The sequence below is a fragment of the Phalacrocorax carbo genome, chromosome Z (assembly GCF_963921805.1).
Source record: "Phalacrocorax carbo chromosome Z, bPhaCar2.1, whole genome shotgun sequence".
In the NCBI taxonomy this organism is placed as follows: domain Eukaryota; kingdom Metazoa; phylum Chordata; class Aves; order Suliformes; family Phalacrocoracidae; genus Phalacrocorax; species Phalacrocorax carbo.
The window spans coordinates 25033710-25054736 of record NC_087548.1 but is presented as its reverse complement, the minus strand read 5'-3'; the positions used below and the strand labels follow the sequence as shown (position 1 = coordinate 25054736).

Genomic DNA, 21027 nt, shown 5'->3' with positions numbered 1-21027 from the left:
GCTCAGTAGGAATTGGTTTACAGCCATCTAGAAGTAATCACTTGTGTTCTACAATTTAAAGAATTTGGAATGTATAGGTAAATAATGTTTTCTCTGTATTTGGCAAAGAGTGTGTCACAGAACACACTTAAGGGTTACGTACTTTTCTTTGACCACTGTGCATTTTTTTAGGAGTTAAGTGTTTTTCTAGAGGTATGCTTTCATATGTTGCAGATTGATTATTAACAAGTTTGTTACCACAAAGGTCGAATAAATTAAGAATGTCTTCTGTAGCTGCTTCTTCATGTTGTTCTTAATATTTTGTCCTCCTACAGAGTTAAACCCATATTCCAGAATCTTTTAAAAAGAAAAAATAACGAAAAAGAATTAGGGCCTACTTTTCCAGACATGATTTGATGTATAATTTTGAGCATCTTCACGTTTCTGTGTCCAACTATGAGGGATTTTAAACAGGCAGAATATTCAGAAAGTTACATTTTCCCTTGGAAACTAAAGCTCTTAAATTACTTAGAAATGGAGGCATCAGAAGCCTTTCAGAAATATTTTAGGCATTTTAATTTCGCTAAAACACTATCTCATTTGTAGCTCACATAGAATCACTATCATACAAATTGCAGTAACATTTCAAAATAAAAAAGCTTTAGATCTTTAATAGGAGGTAGAAAACTCTTTAAATATCACGTAAACTTCTTCTGTTTCATGACAAATATGTGGTTTGTTGGTTTTATTATAATTAAATTACTGACTCAGTAGATGGCACTCTTCCCTCTGAGTCACCAAGGTGCCTAAGGTCATCTGTATTTAAGGTTCCATTTTTTAAAATGCAGTATATAGAATTGATCCTGTCTGCTTATGAGAACAAGAATATCAGTTGTCATATTCTGACAAAATTTGTGTTTAATTATTACATTCTTCCTTGTCTCATTCTTGTTTATTACTGGTTGTGGACATTTTTTTCTCTGAACTGTTGTGTGTATTAGTGTTGAAATAGTTATAACACCCCCCCCTTACATACATTCCTTCACCCTCCACTCCACAACTTGTACATAACAGCGCCCAATTGTGAAATCTTTACTCCCATAACTAAGTCTCATTACTTGGTAAATTTTACACAGGGAATTTTCATCTTAGTATGACCAATCTGAAGTGGTGTTATTGGACACATCCTAAGTTTGTTTTTTTTTTTAAGAAGACAGAAAAAGCAGGGAAATCCATCCTAAGCTTTCTATAGTATTCAGCGAGATCTTCCTCAAAGCAGAAAATAATGCTAGCTTATGGTGAACAGGTATCTTCTGCTATTCCTCCTGCATTTTGTTTTTAAAAGTGAGTTTTTCATTTTCCTTGGGATCTGGTAAGATGAAAAGGTAAATCCTCTTCAGCTTCCTGAACAGAATGCAATTTACAACTGAGATGTGTTCGTCTGATGTTTTGTGTCACTTTGGTCCTGAAAGCTGAGATATATTCTCAACCAGCAATCCATATCTGGTTTAGTAAAAGCCATCAGTTATCAGTGCCGTCAGGGTTGGTGAATCATGGCCTGTAATATGGTGATGAGCACTGAGGAGTAGATCCTCCCAGAATCCAATTTCTTTCTGTGGTGGCTTTAAAAACAGTAATTTTATTTCCTTTTGCGGTTTTAATGCTCTTTTAATGCACTGTCAGTCCCACCTTCTGTGTTCTCCAGATTGGATGGTGGAAGACACATCTTTCTTTAGATTTGTAGATTCTATTTGTAGATTTTTATATTTCTAGATTTTTTTTTTCCTGTAGAAGATAATTGCTTGTTTTCTTCCTCTCTCCTAAAAAACCTAAGGAATCTTCATGTGACTTGAAATAAATAATAGTTAATTACTTGCTCCTTTGCCTAAGCCTTACTGGTCTAACAGATTATTCTGAAAATGCCCCCTCAGCTTAAGCCCATAATAATTCTGAATGGTTACCTACACGGGTATTCAGAGTTTTGACAGTTTCCTGCTACTCTGCAGTATGAGTCTTTGTCCCTGTGGTACACAGCTTGCTAGGAAGACACAGTGAGTTCTGGATACTGCAGAAAAAGGATGCTTCTTGTGGATTTAACAGTGTTTTTTTCAGTTAATGAGAAATCATTGTGAGTTCTTTTCATATTTTGGAATTGAAAGCATTTGTATTATCTCTCAGAACATAGTTACCCTTCAGGACAATTTTCTGTGGGTAACTTGAATTTTATTATGAGCGTTTCTCCAGGTAGACAAAGATGTATGTCCATATTACAAGAGTTGTTAGTGACTGGCCTTGTTTTTAGCAGTCAGACTGCACAAACATATTAATGATCTTTGGTACCTGAGTCTCGTGACAGTTTTGGAAGGATGTTACGAAGACACTTTCTTTGACATTACAGGTACTGAGCCTAGTCTGTGGATAAATGGAGAGACTTTTTTTCTCCTGAAAAACCAAATTATGATTAGTTCTTACAAACAACAAATTCAGTTAAGAATACTTAAAAATGTAAAAACGAAAAAACTTGAAATATTGATTGTTTCAAATTGATTAATACTTTGATTTTTTCCTGTTTTTAATTCTGCCAAAAAATCAAAATATCAAGAAGTGATGCAAAAAATTGAGATAACTTCTGATTTGTTGTCATTCTAAATATTCCAGAATGTTGGCAGTAAGACTTTCCTGTTTTGCAGTGGGATGTAATCTTCGTAGTCTGGAATTCATATAACCTTGCTAGTTACTCACTCAAGAATGATAAAAGCTAAGAGCTCTTTTAGTAATGGCTTTAGATTCTGTATAAGGGTATATATATGGATAGTCAAATAACGTATTAGTCTGTGGAGGAGGAATAATATTCCGATCATGTAACTGAAGTATTTTTTAATGTGTGTGTTTGTTTAGGTTCTTTCCAAAGTTGAGGTGTAGTTCTTAAATGACTTACACTTGATATGTTTTGGTGTTTTAAGATATGTTGACCTACATGATATTTGTGGGAAGACTCCTAGACCTACATAGAGTAACTCTGATGCCAGGGGGAGTAAGAGTCTGTGTAATAGTTTAGACATATGAGCAACTTATTGCAAAGCACCAGAAAGAAATTGTAAGTTAGTCCTGTTTTGTCACACTAAGCTGACTCAGCTAATCTTGCATTGATGGTAAGCTCATAGTAACGCAGTTATGATCTTGACAGAAAAGATGCTTTAACGTCAGAACTAGAAGGATAGAAGCTGCCAAAGTTATAATTTCTTCCCCATATGGCCACTTATCAATCTTTGTTTTAAAATTAGCTTTGTGATGAGTAGCTGAAGGGATGATACTTCATGACTATCCAGTGCTGCTGTTGGAGTCAAATTTGTGTTGTAGGTATTTGTAATATTATGTTATGACATCAGGTATTTATTATTGAGTATAGTATCATCATTATTTTCATTATTTCTGAACGTTTTGTTCAGGTTGTGTTCTGAAAAACTGTGAAATTTGGTATTTTATAGAGCTGATCACATTCAGGTTTCAGATGAGCATTACTCTTTTCCAGACCTTTTAAGATGGCTCTCTTCATAGCACTGAGGTTGCATTTGGATGGTCTTCACACTGCTTCAGCAAGACCCATGGCAAATCTCTCATTCATTACTCTCGGCAGCTTGAAAAAGGGAGTGCAAAATGATTAGATAAATAGGGAGGAAGAGGTACAGGCAGTTCCTTAGCTTGCACATTGATCTAGCAGTAATGAAAAGTATTTGCTTAAATTGTATTTTTAGGAGAGTTAGTCCTGCTTAAAAATTGCAAGGTCGTAAGTAATGCTGACAGATACTCATTGTTCAGCTTCTTTCAGAATAAATGTCTACCCTATGAGGTCTTTCAGCCACCTGCCAAAGTGGAGTGAAATATATTACACGATTTTGAACAATAAGTTTGAAAACACTAAAGAACAAGAAATTGTACTGCAAACACTAGTAACACCGAGGATTTTTTCAATGTGTGAAATGCAGTCTGTTAAGCCATGAAAGTGTTTATGAGTCTTTAACCAATATTGGTTTTGAAGCTACTCCATTTAAGTCATATTTTGGTAAAGATTCTTAGTTATTTAGTGGTTAAAAATTAGCAGCAAGCAATAGCAATAGTAAGAGATGCAGTTGGTCAGGAGAATTGTCATGTTCTACAATTCTATTTTTGGTTTTGTCTTGAGTCAGTTAAGCAGATTGTTTGTGGGTCCAAAGTGCTTTGTTCCTGTGTGGGACCCTTTTTAAAAATGAGGTTCTAAATAGTATGGTGCTATGCTAGGGGTAGTAACTTCACTGAAATATGTGGCTCTTTGTAGTCTTTGCACTGCTGGATTTGCTCTCTCTCCCTGCATTACTGGAAGGAAACTCTGCTTCTGCACAGTCTTTTAGGTAGCCCCAGAACTTAACTACATTTATTAATCTTAATATTTTTACATTTTTAACTAATAAAAAATAAGTTTTTACTTCAGCTTTTGGCTTTAGACTTTTACAAGTTCTTCCAAGCAAAAGTGGGAATTTGATTGAAGTATTTACATTTGTAAATGACTTGTATTTATTGAATACAGCCGCCCTTAACATCAATAGAAACAGTAAAGTAATGAAAACTGAAAAAAAAAGAACCAGACTATTTTGCATGACAGAAATTACAGTTAAGTTGAGAAAAAAATAAAATGCTGGTGTTTTCTGCATGTTAACCAACCTCTTCCCAAGCATCCTTGTTTTATTAAACTTCCATATTATTTCTGTATAATTCAGGTAGAAGTTAAGTGTTTCAGTTCACTAACTTTACTTAGATCAAAGTAACAAGATATGTTTGTGGTTTTAAAATAATGAATTTCTCCCTATTTTCAGCCACAACGGAGAGAAATGTTTTATTGGATGTTAACTTTTCTTGTTTGCCGTTCTTATGATACTTACTTGCTTTTACTTATAATGGTTTAGCTACATTAATTGCCAAAACTTACTGAGCTGGAAAAAATAACGCATACTTATTTTTTTTTCAGCTTGAACTTCTTGGATTTCTTACAGTTAGTGTTTTAGACAGTTGTGGTGGCATTGCAGAAGAGAATGTGTTTTACAGGACAATGTCAGGCGCTTAAAACTTAAGTCAACTAACTGGGGAATATGGTTCAAGAGGTTTCATGTGTAGTTGTTAGTAAGATGGAAGTTGTTGTTAGTAAGATGGAAGTTGTTGTTAGTAAGATGTATTTTAACTGTCCGACTCAGAGTGGGATGGGGAGAGAGACATTTTCCTCCATGTCTTCTGTAATGAAAAAATATTTAGACTGTGATAACTGTGGCTGTAATGAAACATCTGTTTTGAGTATGTAATTTACTTTCATTTTCAATGAATATTCTGAAAAGTTGTATTAAGATGTAATTTTTATTATTCCATTATTATTAAATAAACATTTTGAAGATTTTCACATAACACCTACTTAGAATCTGAGGGATTCAGGTTGGAAGGCATCTCTGGAGGTCTTCAGTCCAATGTGCTCCTCTCTAAGCAGGGTGAGCTTGATATCAAACCAGGTTGTGTAAGGCTTTATCCAGTCAAGTCTTGCAAAACCTATTTGGGCAACTCGCTTTACTGCTCGACTGCCCTCATCAGGAAAAATGTTCTCCTTATAGCCAGTCAAAATTTATGCTCAGCATTTAAAAATTTTATAGGACTTGGGGGAATCATTATTTTAATAGTCTCATACTAATATTCAGTATGTGGTAAAAATAAAAACGTAAGTTCAGGTCACTTTTAATACAAAGGAGTAGCCTATCAATTAAAAAAATAATGGAATTATTCTTTCATAACATTTGTAGAGGAAACCAAACTAGTTTCAAAAATACAAGCACAAGTGTGGTTTTTTTTTTTTTTAAAAAACCAAAAACAGTAAGTAAATGCTTAGTGGGCTTAATAAAAGTACTGAAGAGGAATTTATTTTCCCACTTCAAAATAGGTTGGCTTTGAAAGGCTAGCTTACAAAACTGAGACTTGAATAATGTATGGAAGTTTAAAACTAAGGAATTGGTGAGGAATTCCTTTTGACAAGCAGGTAGTTTTAGTATGGAATTAATAGCTGAGTTTGAAGATTAATACACAGGGAAATGCGCATCCCTTTGCAAGACAGATTGTTGTCGCTTCAGCCCATTTTCTTTCCCAGCTAGTACTGAGTCTTCTGTGATTCTTTATTGGCAGAAGCACTAAAATAAATGGTACTTGCCAAACTCTTACATTCTTTAAGGTATGGGGAACTAAGTATGTATGCATGCAGACTGTCTGGATAGACACTGTTGACTAATCCCAGTTTGTATACAGTAGGAGTAATGTGGTTTATGAAGAGCCACTGTTGTAAAGCAAGTTATTGTTTTCATAGTATTCAGCTATTCAGTTAGTTGCCATTTTCATTGAAATGATTTGTAAAAAATAAGCTAGACAGAAAATGATAATTTATGCCACACAGACTTCTTTTTGTCTTTAGTAGTGCAAATATTTCATCATACTGTGTATTGTATGGAGAAGAAGATGAAACAAAGGTTCATGTGCAATTCTGGATTGGATGCATGGGTTTCATTTTTGGTACATACAGACTTCAGAGATCAGTCTGAGGTGCAGGTATTCCATTTGCCAGCACATTAAAAAAAAAAAAAAAAAAAAAAGACCAAATTAAGTTCCTTTTGGTCTTCACATGACAGGACCTTTTGGTAGATGCACCCTCACAAACTTGGACAAGGTCTCCGTCATGTTATTCTTATATACTTATTCTCTGTTCACTTCTTTTAAGCTTACTTTTGTTACAATAGTCATTGCTTCTGCTGCCATTTCATTCTGTCACTCTGCATTTCTCTTCCTCTCAGTTCACAGGCAGTCTACAGAATTCATTAGCTTCACAATTTGTTAACTGTAGAACACACAGCAGTAGCCTGTTTCATGGAATTTGTACATGTCATCTGGAGAACTACCACCTATGTCAAGTACTTAATTGGTTTTGTATTGTTCTTCAAGCACTGGCAATCAAATTAGTTGCTGTCTTTTCTTGAAGAGGACAAATATTTTATTGTAATTTATTGTGATAAAAGCTTATAGAAACAAACGGTAAACCTGTAAAATAAATTGTTTTGAGTTTGCTGTTAAAACAAAAATTCCTTTTGATGCTAGTCAAGGTTAAAAATCTTTTGAATGGAGTGACTGTCTTTTTGACCTTGAGAAGAAGCCAGCAAATAGATTTTTATTCCATTGACTAAAGAAGCTTTTAATTGATGCATTAAGCTAGCTGAAGTTTACCTCTCTGTGTAAACACAGCTCTGTTATTACCCAAATACGTTGTGATTGTTTAATTGGGCCCAAGCACAGGGCATGTTGTTCTCATCACGTTCAGGAAAAAATAAGTTGTAACAGTACATGCTTAAGAGTTTCAATACTTTTCTCAAAAATTATATAAAAAAACCCAACAACCAGAAGTAACAGAAAAACATCACTGCTCTTTGTTTATCTTTTGATTCTATTACTTGATAGTATGATTTTACTGAAAAGATTTGGGATACATTCAAAATATACGTTGTTAATCCAGCAGATTAAGAATTAACAGTTATTGGGAAAAATAAAGAACCTTATTATGCAATTGAGTAAACTGGGCATGATATGCCTATGTCGTGAATAGTTTGTGTCATTCTGGCCTTCTTATGTCAAAAAGTTTTAGGAGAATTTGAGAACAGAAGCAAGAATGATAAGCAAGTCCTTTATTTTTTTTTACAAGGAATGACTAAGTTTTGGACTCTCTTACTTGGACGAGTCAAATGTGGGAGGCCAATGCAGTAATCTGCAGAATTATAGGTTGTATGGAGGGCATAAATAAGGAACAATCATTCATTTTGTCTTTCAGTATAAGAACTAGAGGCTGCCCAGTAAACTTAGCAGAAGAAAGGCTCAAAAAAAGAAGGGAGGCAGCCCTTTATGCAACAGTTAACTGGTGTTGAAACTCCTTGACAAGTCAGTTTATGGAAGCTGGACATACACATAGGTTGAAAGGCTGGCTAGGCAAGTTCACAGAAGAAAAATTCTCTACTCTGCGCTGGTGCGGCCTCACCGCGAGTACTGTGTGCCAGTACTGGATGCCGCAGTATATTAAGGATATAAATCTACTAGAGAGTGTCCAGAGGAGGGCCATGAAGTTGATGAAGGGTTTAGAGGAGAAGTTGTACGAGGAGTGGCTAAAGTAATTTGGGTTTTTCAGCCTAGAGAAGAGGAGACTAAGGGGAGACCTCATTGAGGTCTACAGCTTCCTCACAAGGGGAGGAGGAGGGGCAGGCACTGATCTCTCTGGTGACCGATGACAGGACCCGAGGGAATGGCAGGAAGATGTGCCAGGGGAGGTTTAGGTTGGATATTAGGAAAAGGTTCTTCACCCAGAGGGTGGTGGAGCACTGGAACACACTCCCTAGGGAGGCAGTCATGGCACTAAGCCTGGCAATATTAAAGAAGCACTTGGACAACGCCCTAAATTACATGGTGTGAATTTGGGGTTGTCCTGTCCAGGGACGGGAGTTGGACTTGATGATCCTTCCAACTCAGAATATCCTGTGATTCTATAAAATCCATTGAGAGTTACTAAGTACCCAGAAGCACTTCTGTTGCAAAAGATGTGAGCCAAAAGTAGTTGAAGTTGGGAGAGTATTGGAGCATTTGCCATTTTATGTTTGCACTGGTGTTATTCTTTCTTGGGCGTTCTCTTAGATCATCACAAAGGCAGGGTGCTGGGATAGTGGAATCTTTGGTTTGGCCCATGTTGCAATTCTTATGTTCTTATTTTTGTACCAGGTATGGTTTGTCATCCTAATGAACTGCTACTCTTTACACCCTACCTTCAGAACCAAGCCTTTTATCCCATATACAGTGTGCACAGGGGCAGGTATAGTGGACATTTTGTGTATAAAGATATGTGTGATCTTGTGAGAGACGTGTAAACTACTCGTTTAAAATATTCAGAATGTAGAAAAGGAAGAAAGGCCATATCCACAGCAAAGCTTAAATATATTTGCAATATGTTATTGCTATAATTTATCTCATTTATTTCTGCACAACAGAACTAAAACTTGGTTAGTAATCATAGCTGCTAGCTGTGTTTCCCTCCTGCCAAAGGTCTAGACTAGTGGCTTCCTATATAAATGGTTTAGCATAATATTTTCTGCTGTGTGGCAGGATGCCCCCAACCACGCCTATGTAATTAGTTTTGCTAGTTTTCCTTTTCCCAGACTTTGTTGCGTTAGCACACTCTAAAAAGCATTTCCCTACAAGCTGCTTGAGCTGCTCTGAGTGAATGTTCTTTGAACAAAGGCTTCGTGTATTAGTTGCCAAACTTTTCCCAAATGCACTGATAGAAAAATTATTAACAGTGTACTTGGAGTAGATATGCAGAAATTTCTGTTCTGTTCTCCAGGCCAGCTTTAGCTAATCACATCCATGTAACTCCATCTAAACTTTGGCTCAGTCCTGTGAATGCAATAAAGCTATGGAATCACTTTTGAGGAACAGAATACAGCAAGTAAAGTATTACCTACGTTCTGGGGATAGTGCGAATGCTCAAGCTCTCATTTGTCTCTGAATGGTAATGAAGTCATGATTGCCACTCAGGTAGATAGCTCTACATTTCTGATGCACTAATATAAGTTTTTACTGTGGATCTGGAGCTATCACATAGAAAGAAAATTAGATATGGCACAGGAAAGTTTTGAAACACTCCTTGTAGTTCTGTTAGATTTAAACTCTCTGATCATGGGTTCACAGTCTCCAGGTTGCAAGGTTTGTGCTTTCAAATTTTTGCAGTTTTGAATTCTACATATGGTTTGTCCAGATAAAGGGGGTTTTTAAAATTATTTTGTTGAAAGGTGTCTGGTTGAGGAGTCTGTGTTAAAGGGGACCTAAGTATTAATAGCTTGAAATAGAATTAATATGTTCTGAAGAAGAAGGATGGATTAATATAAGATTGGGCTACAAATGCTAGAAGGCCTGGAGCTCCTTCTGTAAGATGGCTTTTGCTGTCTGTACTGCTATCAGTAAAATGATTCCAATATAGTGAATATTTCATTCAGACCTCTTCAGTCAGCTTGGGTGCTGACGTTAAATGCAGAAGTACAGAAGTTGGTGCAGGGTGTGAAAATGGAAAGAAGGAAGATGGATCTTTGGGTAGGTACTCTATGCTGACCCTCTTGACGCTGTTATGACTGCTGTGTGGATGTCCCTCAAAATTATGTTTCTAGTAGGATAGGCCTATTTGTATAAGGTAGTTGATGACACTTTGAGCCATCAGTCAATCTTTGGTAGTCTTAAAGCTGCGGAGAGAGAATTTTGTGGAAACTTATGTTCACTGAGGATCACAAAAGAAAATAAATGGAGGAGGGAGAGGTGAGTTAGAGCAGCAAGCCTGTACATGTTGGATACAGAATAGAAAAGAGAGAACTTCTAATGGTGGAGAAATCAAGGCAGAGCAGAGAGTGAAGTGACACTGCTGGTCCAAGGCCTGCAAGGGGCAGGCTTTGGAACCACAAGTGCCTGGCTGTTTCTTCAGTGCTAAAGTTTGCTTATAAAGCTGTCTCTACAGTAATTCCAGAGTCTATGTTGTCAACTGAAATAGTCTAATGAGTTCGCACAATGTTGATTTGCCTTCATGGTATTGTGTTTGAGCTGATACTTTCGCTTACTTTTTAGTCATGTACGGTCTAAAGAAAGATTTTGGTTAGAAAAAGAATGCAGGGAAGGGAAGTATTCTGTCTTTTCCAGAGTTTCAAATTGTGTTCACAATATGTCAGTGGACAGCAAGAAATTAGCTGTATTTTTATGCTACCTAATTTTAATCCTCCTAATAATACTTTCATAGGAGTAGAGATTGCTCTGTGATAACTGTCATATCTGAACCAGTCAGCAGTATTAATACTTTTTGAATAGTTTTTTTTTTGGTTTTTTTTTTTTTTTAATACCAGCAAATACTGACATTGTTCTTTTAAGTTTCTGTGGGTGTCTGTCTTGGATACTTAACTAAATCATGATCTAACAGTTTGTAGCACTTGTTATTCTGTACTTTCCATTACTTTACTCTCTTCTCATTGCTGTAGCTGGTAAGGACATGTTTCTATATGAGGATCATGGTTTACATTGGAAAAAGAAGCTTTTAGTCTGGATGGTTGTAGAGTAAACCCTGAAAAGTGCCAAAAATGTACATAAATACAGGCAGGCTTAGAAAGCAGAAGACATTAAAAAGCCTGAATGTATTATTTCCTCAAAATAACAAGATTTTAAAGCTAGTCCTGTAATTTTTGGTATGAACTTTTTATCAGTTTTGAAGTGGTGCATCACGGCCTAGGATATATGTCAACCTGAGAACTGGCTCAAGGTCTTGACCTTGTCTTTAGAACTACTTTTGTATACAAACTCATCTGAAGTCTGTTTTCATGTAATTAGTATATTTTGCAATTGCTCTCCTATATGCTTGCATGACACATCAATATAGTGTTGAAGAAAAATCTCTCTGTTGATGTATTTTTCATTAACTTAGTTGAAAATTTTTTAGACACGGTAGGCATGGAATTTGTGTTGAGAGAATCTTCAATTATAATCTCAAAACCAGCTTTGTACATCTGTCTGAAGTACACCAATAATACTACTGAATATGGTAAAATTGCAACTGTTGTTCTAATATTACACTGCCAAAATTGATGAAGACAAATGACAGCATTAAGCTCCATTCTGAAACAATTTTTTTATTTTTACTGTCCTGACTACATTTACAGTTTAGAAAAATCACTATGGAAATGTTTCATTTACAGGGCAATTATTTAAAATATTTCTTTTCACATAAATTGGGAGAATTAGAACTTATAGCAGTAACAGGTTTTTCTAGATGTAACTCAGAATTTAATTTATCCATCCAAGCTAATATCAGAAGAATGTCCCATAGAGCCAGACTTTGGTTGTCTATGGCAGTTTTAAAGACATGGAAAACTAATAATAGAAAAAGCTATTTCTGTTGAGTGATGTGTAACATGTATATTACGCTTTTCCTTCCTTGGTTTAAATAGCTGTTTTTGGTTTGAGGTTTTTGAGGGAGAAACCAAGTAAGACGTGTACTTTATTTTAAGGCAGAATGCTGTTGCGGTGTACCACTTTCTGTAAGGCTAAGGATACGCTGTAGTAAAGCTTTTAGAAAGACATCAAGAAGTATTGTGTTTTAAAAAGTATTGCTGTTTGCAACCTGTGCAAATCTAATGAGTGATGAACTGTTGAAGAATTACGATACAAAGCTTTTTATAAAAACTGACCAAAAGTCAGTATTTATTTCACAACTATTTTTCCAAACAACTCTCTAGCATAAGTGACACTGTACTTTTAATCATAGCCAAGAATATATAAGCAGAGGAATATGGTGAAACTACAAGCTACTCACTGTTTTTCCATTTTTATTTTCCATAATTTAGAAATAGGAGTTGGAATTGTCAGATAGCTTGAGGTTTTTGATCCCTTTAAGGGAAGTCTGAGATTTCAGTTTGATTCAGTGGTAGTTCAGTTTATAGTTCTACATGTTGGAACTAGGTTAACTTAATATTTTAAATATTTTTTTTTTTTACTGATCTTTTAACAGATTGAAATATGAGACATATATGATTGGGTGCATAGATAAATCATGCTGCATAGCATGAAGAATAAAAAGTAAAAAAGGTCAAATTTTAATGAACCCTTTATGTTCATCATTGATCAAGAATGTATGAAAAGTACAGTCCACCTTTGAATAGCTTACTGTTGAAGCCTACAAAAACAGAAAGCAAATGTCAAAAAGTATAATTTGATTTTTAAAAAGTGAAAAATAAAACCTTCCTTTCAGAGATAACATATTTAGAAATGTTCCCCCAAAATTAACTCTTTAAAGTTTGTAGTTAGCTCTGTTTCCTCTTGGTCAGGACAGAACCAGTTCTTAGGCTTTACTTTGTTTTTGGATAACTCTTCAAGCAGGTTAACGGGCAAGTCTTGTAGTATTTTATATATAAAGCACATGTTCAGTTGTCTCAAAGTTATGAAGACTTTCATGTCCAGTCATACCTATTTGTCAGCTTTGTCTAGCCTGAATTTTCTTACATTCATGTACTTTCTATGTTTATATTCCAGCCATCTTGGTATGTTTTCCCTCAGCAATTTGCTGTGATGATATTTTTGGTTTCCTAAACTCTTTTCCACTGAGAAATATCCCTTCAAAAGCCTCAGTAATTCCTGACAATATTACTCAGGCATATTGGTAGCTTTCAGGTAATTTAGAGTAGGTTTATGTGCAAGTAGCTTGTGTTTCATACTGCATTCTGCTTGTGTTTAACTGCCTTTCTAATAAGAGTTTTCATGCTTTATTCATTTTTCATGCTTAAAGAAAATATATGCTGTGGGTTATTTGTGTTTATTAGTTAAATTCTTTAAAATGTATTATCCAGTGCTGTTATTCAGATAACGTTTCCAATCCTGTTACAGGTGTATTTCTGTCTTGGTGTTAGTTTGATGCAGGTAGTCTGTCTTTCTGGCATAGTGGATGTTTCCAGAAATATACAGCTATTAATAATGGTGCTTTATAGAGACTCTTTTCCCTCAGTGGGCCATTTTGCATAATCTGACTTGTGAAAAGGGCAATGTTTTTCTTGAATGCATGAATATATGTGAACATGTAAAAAGTAGTAATTAATTTTGCCATTGTATCTATTGCTGTTAATACCACTGTTAGAGCAACGTTTTGAATTGTAATACACACACTTCAGAAAGTTTAAAAAGCCCTAGAACTCAAAGGAAGGTGGCAGAAAGGCAACAGTGTGATGGTGCTGACAAAGTTCAACTTATTAATTTTATTTAAAAGAAAATAAAAAAATTATTTCAGCATGAGAAGGATCTCTACTGGGACAGCAGGACTCAACTTTGCTGATAAAGTCATAACATCCCCCAGACGGACACTAAAATAATTTTTTTTTAAGATTGAAGAGGAATTAACTAAGTGCTAAAGACATTAGAAGAAGAATCAGTTAAATACCAAGATGCAGTCTGAAAGTTCCCTAAGCTATGGAGCTAGGGGCTTCTATCAGGGAAGGTATCAGTCTGTGCTGTCCTGTTATCCCTGCAAGCGCTCAAAAATGACTGTCTGGAGGCAAAGGCAGATGAACTGGATAACCTAGTACAGGTGTTCTCAAAATATGTTGGAAACAGCTTTTAATGAATAGCTTGTAATGAACAGTTTTTTATCCTGTGTGGCTTCCAGAATAGATCACTTACCATTTTATGCTGGTGTGGGTGGAGGTATGACTGAATTATGTTTTCTAGCCTCTCATGACTTCTGATCCATTCAGGCTGGGAATGGAGATGTAATCAACCATCTTGCCTGTTACCTCTCTCCACATTCCACTTGCCAGCCTGGTCACATTTCAGGGACATATGCACTCACTTTATTAGGAGGCATATGATCTTCTCTCCCAACTTGGGTGAAGGATTTCCTTGGCTGTCTCAAAATGACCAGGCTGCCATTTCATCCTGAGGTTTGTTGCAACCTGCACATCTGTATTCTTAAATTCAGATTTTGTGTGGTGGCCTTCTTATGCATTCTATCAGTGAATCAAAACCAAAATATATTCACATCTTGCACACCATGTTTTTGCATAACTCTCATGACTGTTACGATTTTTAATGGTTGGTTGAGATAATTGTTGGCTTGAGAATTTGCCTTTTTGGTTGTCTTTGGCTCATGAAGTATTCACTAAGGTCCTGGTGACAACTATAATCCATCTTCACCTTTGTTGTGGGTTTTGTTGGTTTTTGTTTGGTTAGTGGGTTTGTTTTTTTTTATAGCAATTAGACCTATCTTATCTCGTGGGTAATCTGGATAATTTGTCATTTCAGCGGTTTCTTGGTGTGAAGCTACTATCTGGCAAGTATAAACTCTGTAGTCATCTACATTTTAGGAACCAACATCTGTGGGTTAAATAGATTCATTGGAAATTCAAAATAAAGTTAGAGGAAGTGGTGTCAAAACCAAAAAAGATGTTAGGCTAATTTGGGTTAATTGTATAGAGAAACGAATGATGGAATTGAGCAGTTCGGTGCTTAAAAATAAGAGCTTTCAAACAAATCAAAGCAGGAACCATTCAAATGAAAATTAAAAAAATGAAAAAAAAAAAAACCAAAACCTTGAAGTTGATGTAGGTAAAGTAAGTCGTTGGACACTGAAACTTAAATTTTTTTTTCTGTTTAGCTGAGGCATAAGAGAGTGTATGAATGCTCCTTACAGGAAATTAATTATGTCTATAAAATCTGAATTTTTAATTAAGCCAGAGTTAGAAATCATTACTACCTGAGTATGTTCTTGCAAAAATAATTAGCATATTGGAAAACAAAATGGTGTTTTCCTTAGTTTTGTTATCTAATTTGAGTTTCATTGTTGTCATGTTTTTTTACAAATGCTAGCCCATGCATAGTGAAGAACACTCACTACCTAGCATAAACAGAAGGATACCATGGACTTTGTTTTTCAAAAATATAATAGGAGCAAGGGACTTAATTCATATCATTCTCTCCTACCACAGTTCCTTGTGAAACTGAACTGAAGGTGAGGAGTAACTTCAGAATCATACATGTATAAGAGTAAGCAGAATCAGGCCATAAGGGCAAATTTTCAGCTCTGCTGAAATCAGTGACAGCATTTTACTTGAGTTTAATGGAACTGGCTTTCTTCTCAAACATCCATTTTTTCTAAAGGTGCATGCTTTTAATTGTTTCTTTTTTTTCCTGTTAGCATTAGATATTAAAAAAAATTTGAAGACCAATACTTCTTGTGTATTGCATAGACTGCCTTTTGTTCAGTTCTAAACTACATTTTAAAGAATTTGAGCAAGTTTGGGTTTTCTCACCAAATAAGCTTGAGCCCTGTCTGCTTTCTTTGAGGAGTATTGTATGAACTTCAGTAGGATCAGGTTTAGGCTCTGTCCTAAATGCAGAAATAAGTTTGCTTCCTTAAATATGTAGAAGGCAGGAAATATTCAGTAAAAATTTTAATTTCTCTCTGTATCTATGTCATCTTAAAGCTTTGCAACATACAAAACCTGATTATATTCCAAAACATTTTATGTAAGAATGCCAACTTTATTACATCGCCCTCTCCAAACAGCAAATGGAAAATCTATGAGATCTTTATATGCATATAGCATGGCAGAGTTTGAATCACTTCGAGATCAGTGCGTATGAACATTTGAGTTCAAAATCAGAGCTTAATCCCACAGACTGCTCCACTCTCAGTATCTTTAAAAGTCATAGGAATTCTGTGTGATCATAGCAGTCTACATGCATAGAGAGTTTACTGGATTTGTTCCAAATTTTAAACTTTGTTTCATCGATGGATTTGCTTTACAGACAGAGCTTAACTCTTAGCACACTGTATATGTTGTGTGATCAGAGTCCCATGTAATAACAGTCCTTAGGTTATTTTTAACAGAATGTCTGAATTTAGTAACTTTTTGTGTTACAAATTAAAGCATAAAGATGCTGTCTTTTTATCTTTGTTTTCACTCACTCTTCAAAAGAATAAAAATTATTCTGAAACATACTGCAAGGAAATCAGTATAAACCCTTGAAAATCAAGGGCACTGTAGGAGTGTTCTCACATCACTAGCCAATCATAGGATTGCATATTCGAAATATGAAGTTATAATTAATGAATTGACTGCTGCATGACCACTGCTATTATTATTAGCTATGCCACAGAAAACATTTTAATTCCATTTTCAGCTCCAGATAACATGCTAACTACACAAAAACTCATTGAGCTTCTGTATTTGAAGGATTGAGTCTAAAATGATAAAAATTCTCCTTTAAAGACATTATTTAGCTTTTCACAAAAAATGTTTTTCATTTTAGTTTATTATAGTTTGCTCTTCAGACATATAACCATTGGAAGATAATGAGAAGCGAACTAGAATGGCAGTTCATAAGATTTTTTTTTAAGATATTGTTGGTTGGTGCAATAATTGAGCTATGTTTTTAAATTAGAATCAAAGTTTAAATTGTAGGAGTTTCAATTAATATTGTTTAGTTGATAAGTGTGAGACTGTAAGAGGATTCCAGTTATGCTCAAAAAGGAAAAAGTTAAGTGTTTTGAATCAGTAGCAGTCTATAGACATGCTGCTGTAACTTCCTAACAGCATGGTAGACTGCTTTATGGACCTGGTGATTACAAAGATCCACTTTAACCGTTTTTTTCTTACTGGCAGGTGTCCCACTGGCCTGAGGCCAGCGGCTGTGAGTGTACTGCAGCTTGTGGTTTACACCAGAGTGTAGAAAATGCCGACACCAGCTGGCTGCACATAATTAAGCTGATTGCGGTCTGACAACTTGAACTATGATACAGATATGTGATAAATGTACAAAATCTCTTACAAATTTGATTTTCTGATATATTTTATCTACTTTTTTTCTCCTTAACAGATATGATATCTGCACTTATAAAAACAAGCCTTGTGGAACACTGGGTAAGATTATAAAGAGAAATGTCAGCCTGTATTTGCTGTTTCCTTGCTTTATATTCAGGTATTGATTTATTGACTGATCAGATCTTTTTGAGTTTATGCTTTCAAAATTTTGCAGTTTTGTGAACATGAACAATAAAAGGTAACCTAGGTGGATTTTGGCTTTGATACATTGCTGGAAGTTTAAATTAAGTGAGCTGCTGCTGTGTATTTCTCCTCTGGCAGCTGTAGTTCTGGTAGAACCTAGGAGATGACTTCAACTTACTTACTTTAGAAGAGAATTTGCTGTTTATTTCCATTTAACCTGAGTCCGTGACCTAGTTAAAAAAAGTACAAGTAAAAGATGTCAGAAAAACTAAAACACAAACCACCACCACCAACAACAAAAAAACCACCTTACAAAAGAAACAGGCTTTGAGGGTTACACTGTTGCACTGTTGTACACAGGGAGCACAGCTTCAGATTGTTTCACAGATCCTTTTCACAGGATTCAGATTCCCTTGGATTGCCACAGATCCTTTCACAGACTAGAGAAAAATACCACAGTGATATAAATTACAGTAACATTGAAACTCCTTAAAACAATGCTTTGACAATGGAGAAGCACACATAGCAACCTTAGGTGCAGGATGGAGAGCCATTGTTCTCTCCACACCTAAGTTTGTCACCAAAAGTTATTTACTATGGTATACTTATTACCTTTAATAGTGCTGTAATATATGAAAGAAACACTATTCAAAGACTGATGTAACATTTTTTTTTCAATTTGCATGCTTTCATAAGACTCCTTTCAGAAGTAGTTAAAGGTATAATTCTAATTCAGCCAATTGAGATTATTAACACTTTTCTCAATCAGAGTTCATAATTTTATTTCCTTTGTCTTTCCTTGTATTACTGTATGCTTTGATCACCTTAACTCATGTTAATTTTTCTACAAGTCCCGCTCAAGTCAGCACGATGGTTCTGGCACAAGGATATAGTTTACATGGGGAAAGGTACCAGAATTTTGCCTGCTCTAATTATAAATAATATCCACAGCATATTGTAGTAAAAGGCAAATGCCGCTGATGAATGTAACTCATTTTCTTTGACATCTGTATGGAGGAGGCAAAACTGAAGAGTCTGTCTATGTTGATGTCATAGAATTGCCTTTGCAAGTGTTAAAAGAAAGTTTGAAAGAGTGTACATTCATGCGTGAACTATTTGATATTTTTATATGATATTTTTAACACAGATCATTAGTGTACTAGTTCTTACTCTATCAGACTTTGGCATAAAGGCAAATTCTGCTTCACTTGAATCCAGCATAACAGAGGATAGACTCTGGCAAACGTTTTATTAAACAAAAGGCTTTGGTTTTTGGTTTGTTTGGGGTGGGTTTTTTTGTTCTTGTTGTTTTTTTTAAAAATAAAAATCACATATGGTATCAGTTCCAACTCAGTGTTATAGGACCCTTGGCAAGACAACCATGAAAATTTATTTGCATTATAGGTATTGAATCACAGAAGAGACAAGGCCCTGTGGCCCTCTTTTGCAAGGCATTTAATATGCTTCAGTCCCACTGACCTCCAGTAACTAAAGCATATATTTAAGGAGTCTCTGAACAAAAGTCTGAGAGAGGTCTCAAAAGGTCAAAAGAAGACTGAATCGTTGGTATTCTAGAAAGAAATGGAAGTAAAGGATTTTGTGTGGCATAGACATCTTTCCTATTCCAGTTTCCTAAAACAGGGAATCTTTCATGGAACCTCTTAGAAAAGATAGACTTCGTATGTCTTTGCAGCACATCTGTGGCTCCATTGAAGGACAACTCCTTTTTAAAATCTGAGCCATAGACTGAGTTCTTGACTTGATCACTCTCAGTTTCTGCAGCACAGTACGGAATTACATTAATCTGGTCCTGTAAGTCACTGAAGTAAGTGCTCAGTTATAACGTCTGAATATAGAGATGACTTTATCGCTCAAATATGGTGGACTTTGCAGGGGAGCATGATGTACAAGTATTGCCATGTTGTATTGAGAATGTCCTACTCAATTAGAATAGCATAGGTGAGCTGTAATTATTGTATTTTCTACAGGTAACACACTGCAAAAAAAATGCAGATTTTTCTCCATGGAGAGTCTTTTTTTTCTTCTGATGTTTTATCCTGTCCTCAGTGGGTGTGTCTATGCCAATGATTTGGTTATAGGAGTAGTACTGGTTTGATGCAAATTCTACAGATGCACATTGTCACCTTTTGCCCATGTCAGTTTGGTTATGAGACTAGTTTTTGGTGTGTGCAAACTAGATTTGTTTGGGAGAAAACTAAGTCAGAATACATATTCCCCGAATTCTCCGTATTCCCCTACCAGAGACATTAGGATCTGAGTCACTACATGGACTGAATTCTCGTGATATCCTGTAATATTTTTTCCCTTTAGAAAGTTTTGAACCACATGTGTAGTGTGTTCAGCCTATGGCATTTAGTCCAAAGTACAGTGTCCAACCCACGTACAAAGATATGTGAGGAGCCCACTCCTACAACTCCAAATTACTTGCTAATGTGGACACAGCAAGAAAGCACTTGTCATCTTACTACTGTTAGTCCAAACAGAATAATTCAAAGCTCCTGCTCATATAAAGAGTATGATTTCTCTCTTCCCCTGTCTCAGCCCCATTCCCCCTGTCCCCCAACTAAGGTGACAGTTTCTCCAGTCATTTTTTTGTTATAGTGTAGTTAACTGAGCAGGTAGTTTCCTTAAAGAAAGGATTATTGCTTCTTTCAGATAAGAAACTCTAGGGAGGAATACATTAAAGAAATACAATGTTTAGAGCTTTCTCTAGTGGCACTAAATTATGACTGCAGTATATTTTGTGATAATCTGTTGCTGAAGAATGTGTAAGATATGGAAGAGCCATATTCTGTAAATGTCAGTGGCTCGCTCTCTCTAAGGAAAGTTTTTAAAAGCATTTGTAATGCAATAAGGTTTTAATTCTAGATGATGATGGGTGATAAATGGAGAAGACTTCCATGGTTAAATGAATGCTTGTTATTAACATGTCTCCTCTCTCTTCGTTGATGCATTTAGGTTTTTTTTAATTTTTTAACATACCATGTGGGGCTTTTCATGGCTAAAAAAGTTGCTTGTATGTTTTTATGAACCCACTAAACTTAAACAGATTTCTTTAGAAAAATAATGTGGATACATTTTGCTTTCTTCAGGCTCAAGAATGTTAAAATAGAAATCCTTTCTTGAATTCCCTCTCCTGGCTCAAGTTACTAGGTGGTCCCAAGTTACCAGAAGTAAAATTTATAAATCTAACCCCTAGTCTAGACATTTTCCAGCACTGACTGCAGTTCAAAAAATATTAATGTCTAGCCGGCAAAGTGAAATTCCCCCCAGTGATTTTGCAAATGACTAGAAAGTTAACCTTTTGCCAACTGCTCCTTCTGTGCATAGAGGTTATTAAAAAGAATCCAGGCATTTATAACTAGGGCTTTTAAGACTGAAACACCTTGGCATGACCCTTTGTGTCTCCTTCTGTTTA

At 35.5% G+C, this 21027-nt stretch overlaps 1 protein-coding gene across 2 annotated transcripts in view; it reads left to right on the top strand.

Annotated features, from left to right (window-relative positions):
* The window catches only part of ADAMTS6 (ADAM metallopeptidase with thrombospondin type 1 motif 6), a 163893-nt gene that overhangs the window by 43515 nt on the left and 99351 nt on the right, over window positions 1-21027 (top strand). For both annotated transcript variants that reach the window (XM_064438399.1, XM_064438400.1), the window contains exon 8: window positions 17461-17504. In XM_064438399.1, the coding sequence (XP_064294469.1) occupies window positions 17461-17504 (44 nt within the window). The remainder of the gene's footprint in view (window positions 1-17460; window positions 17505-21027) is intronic.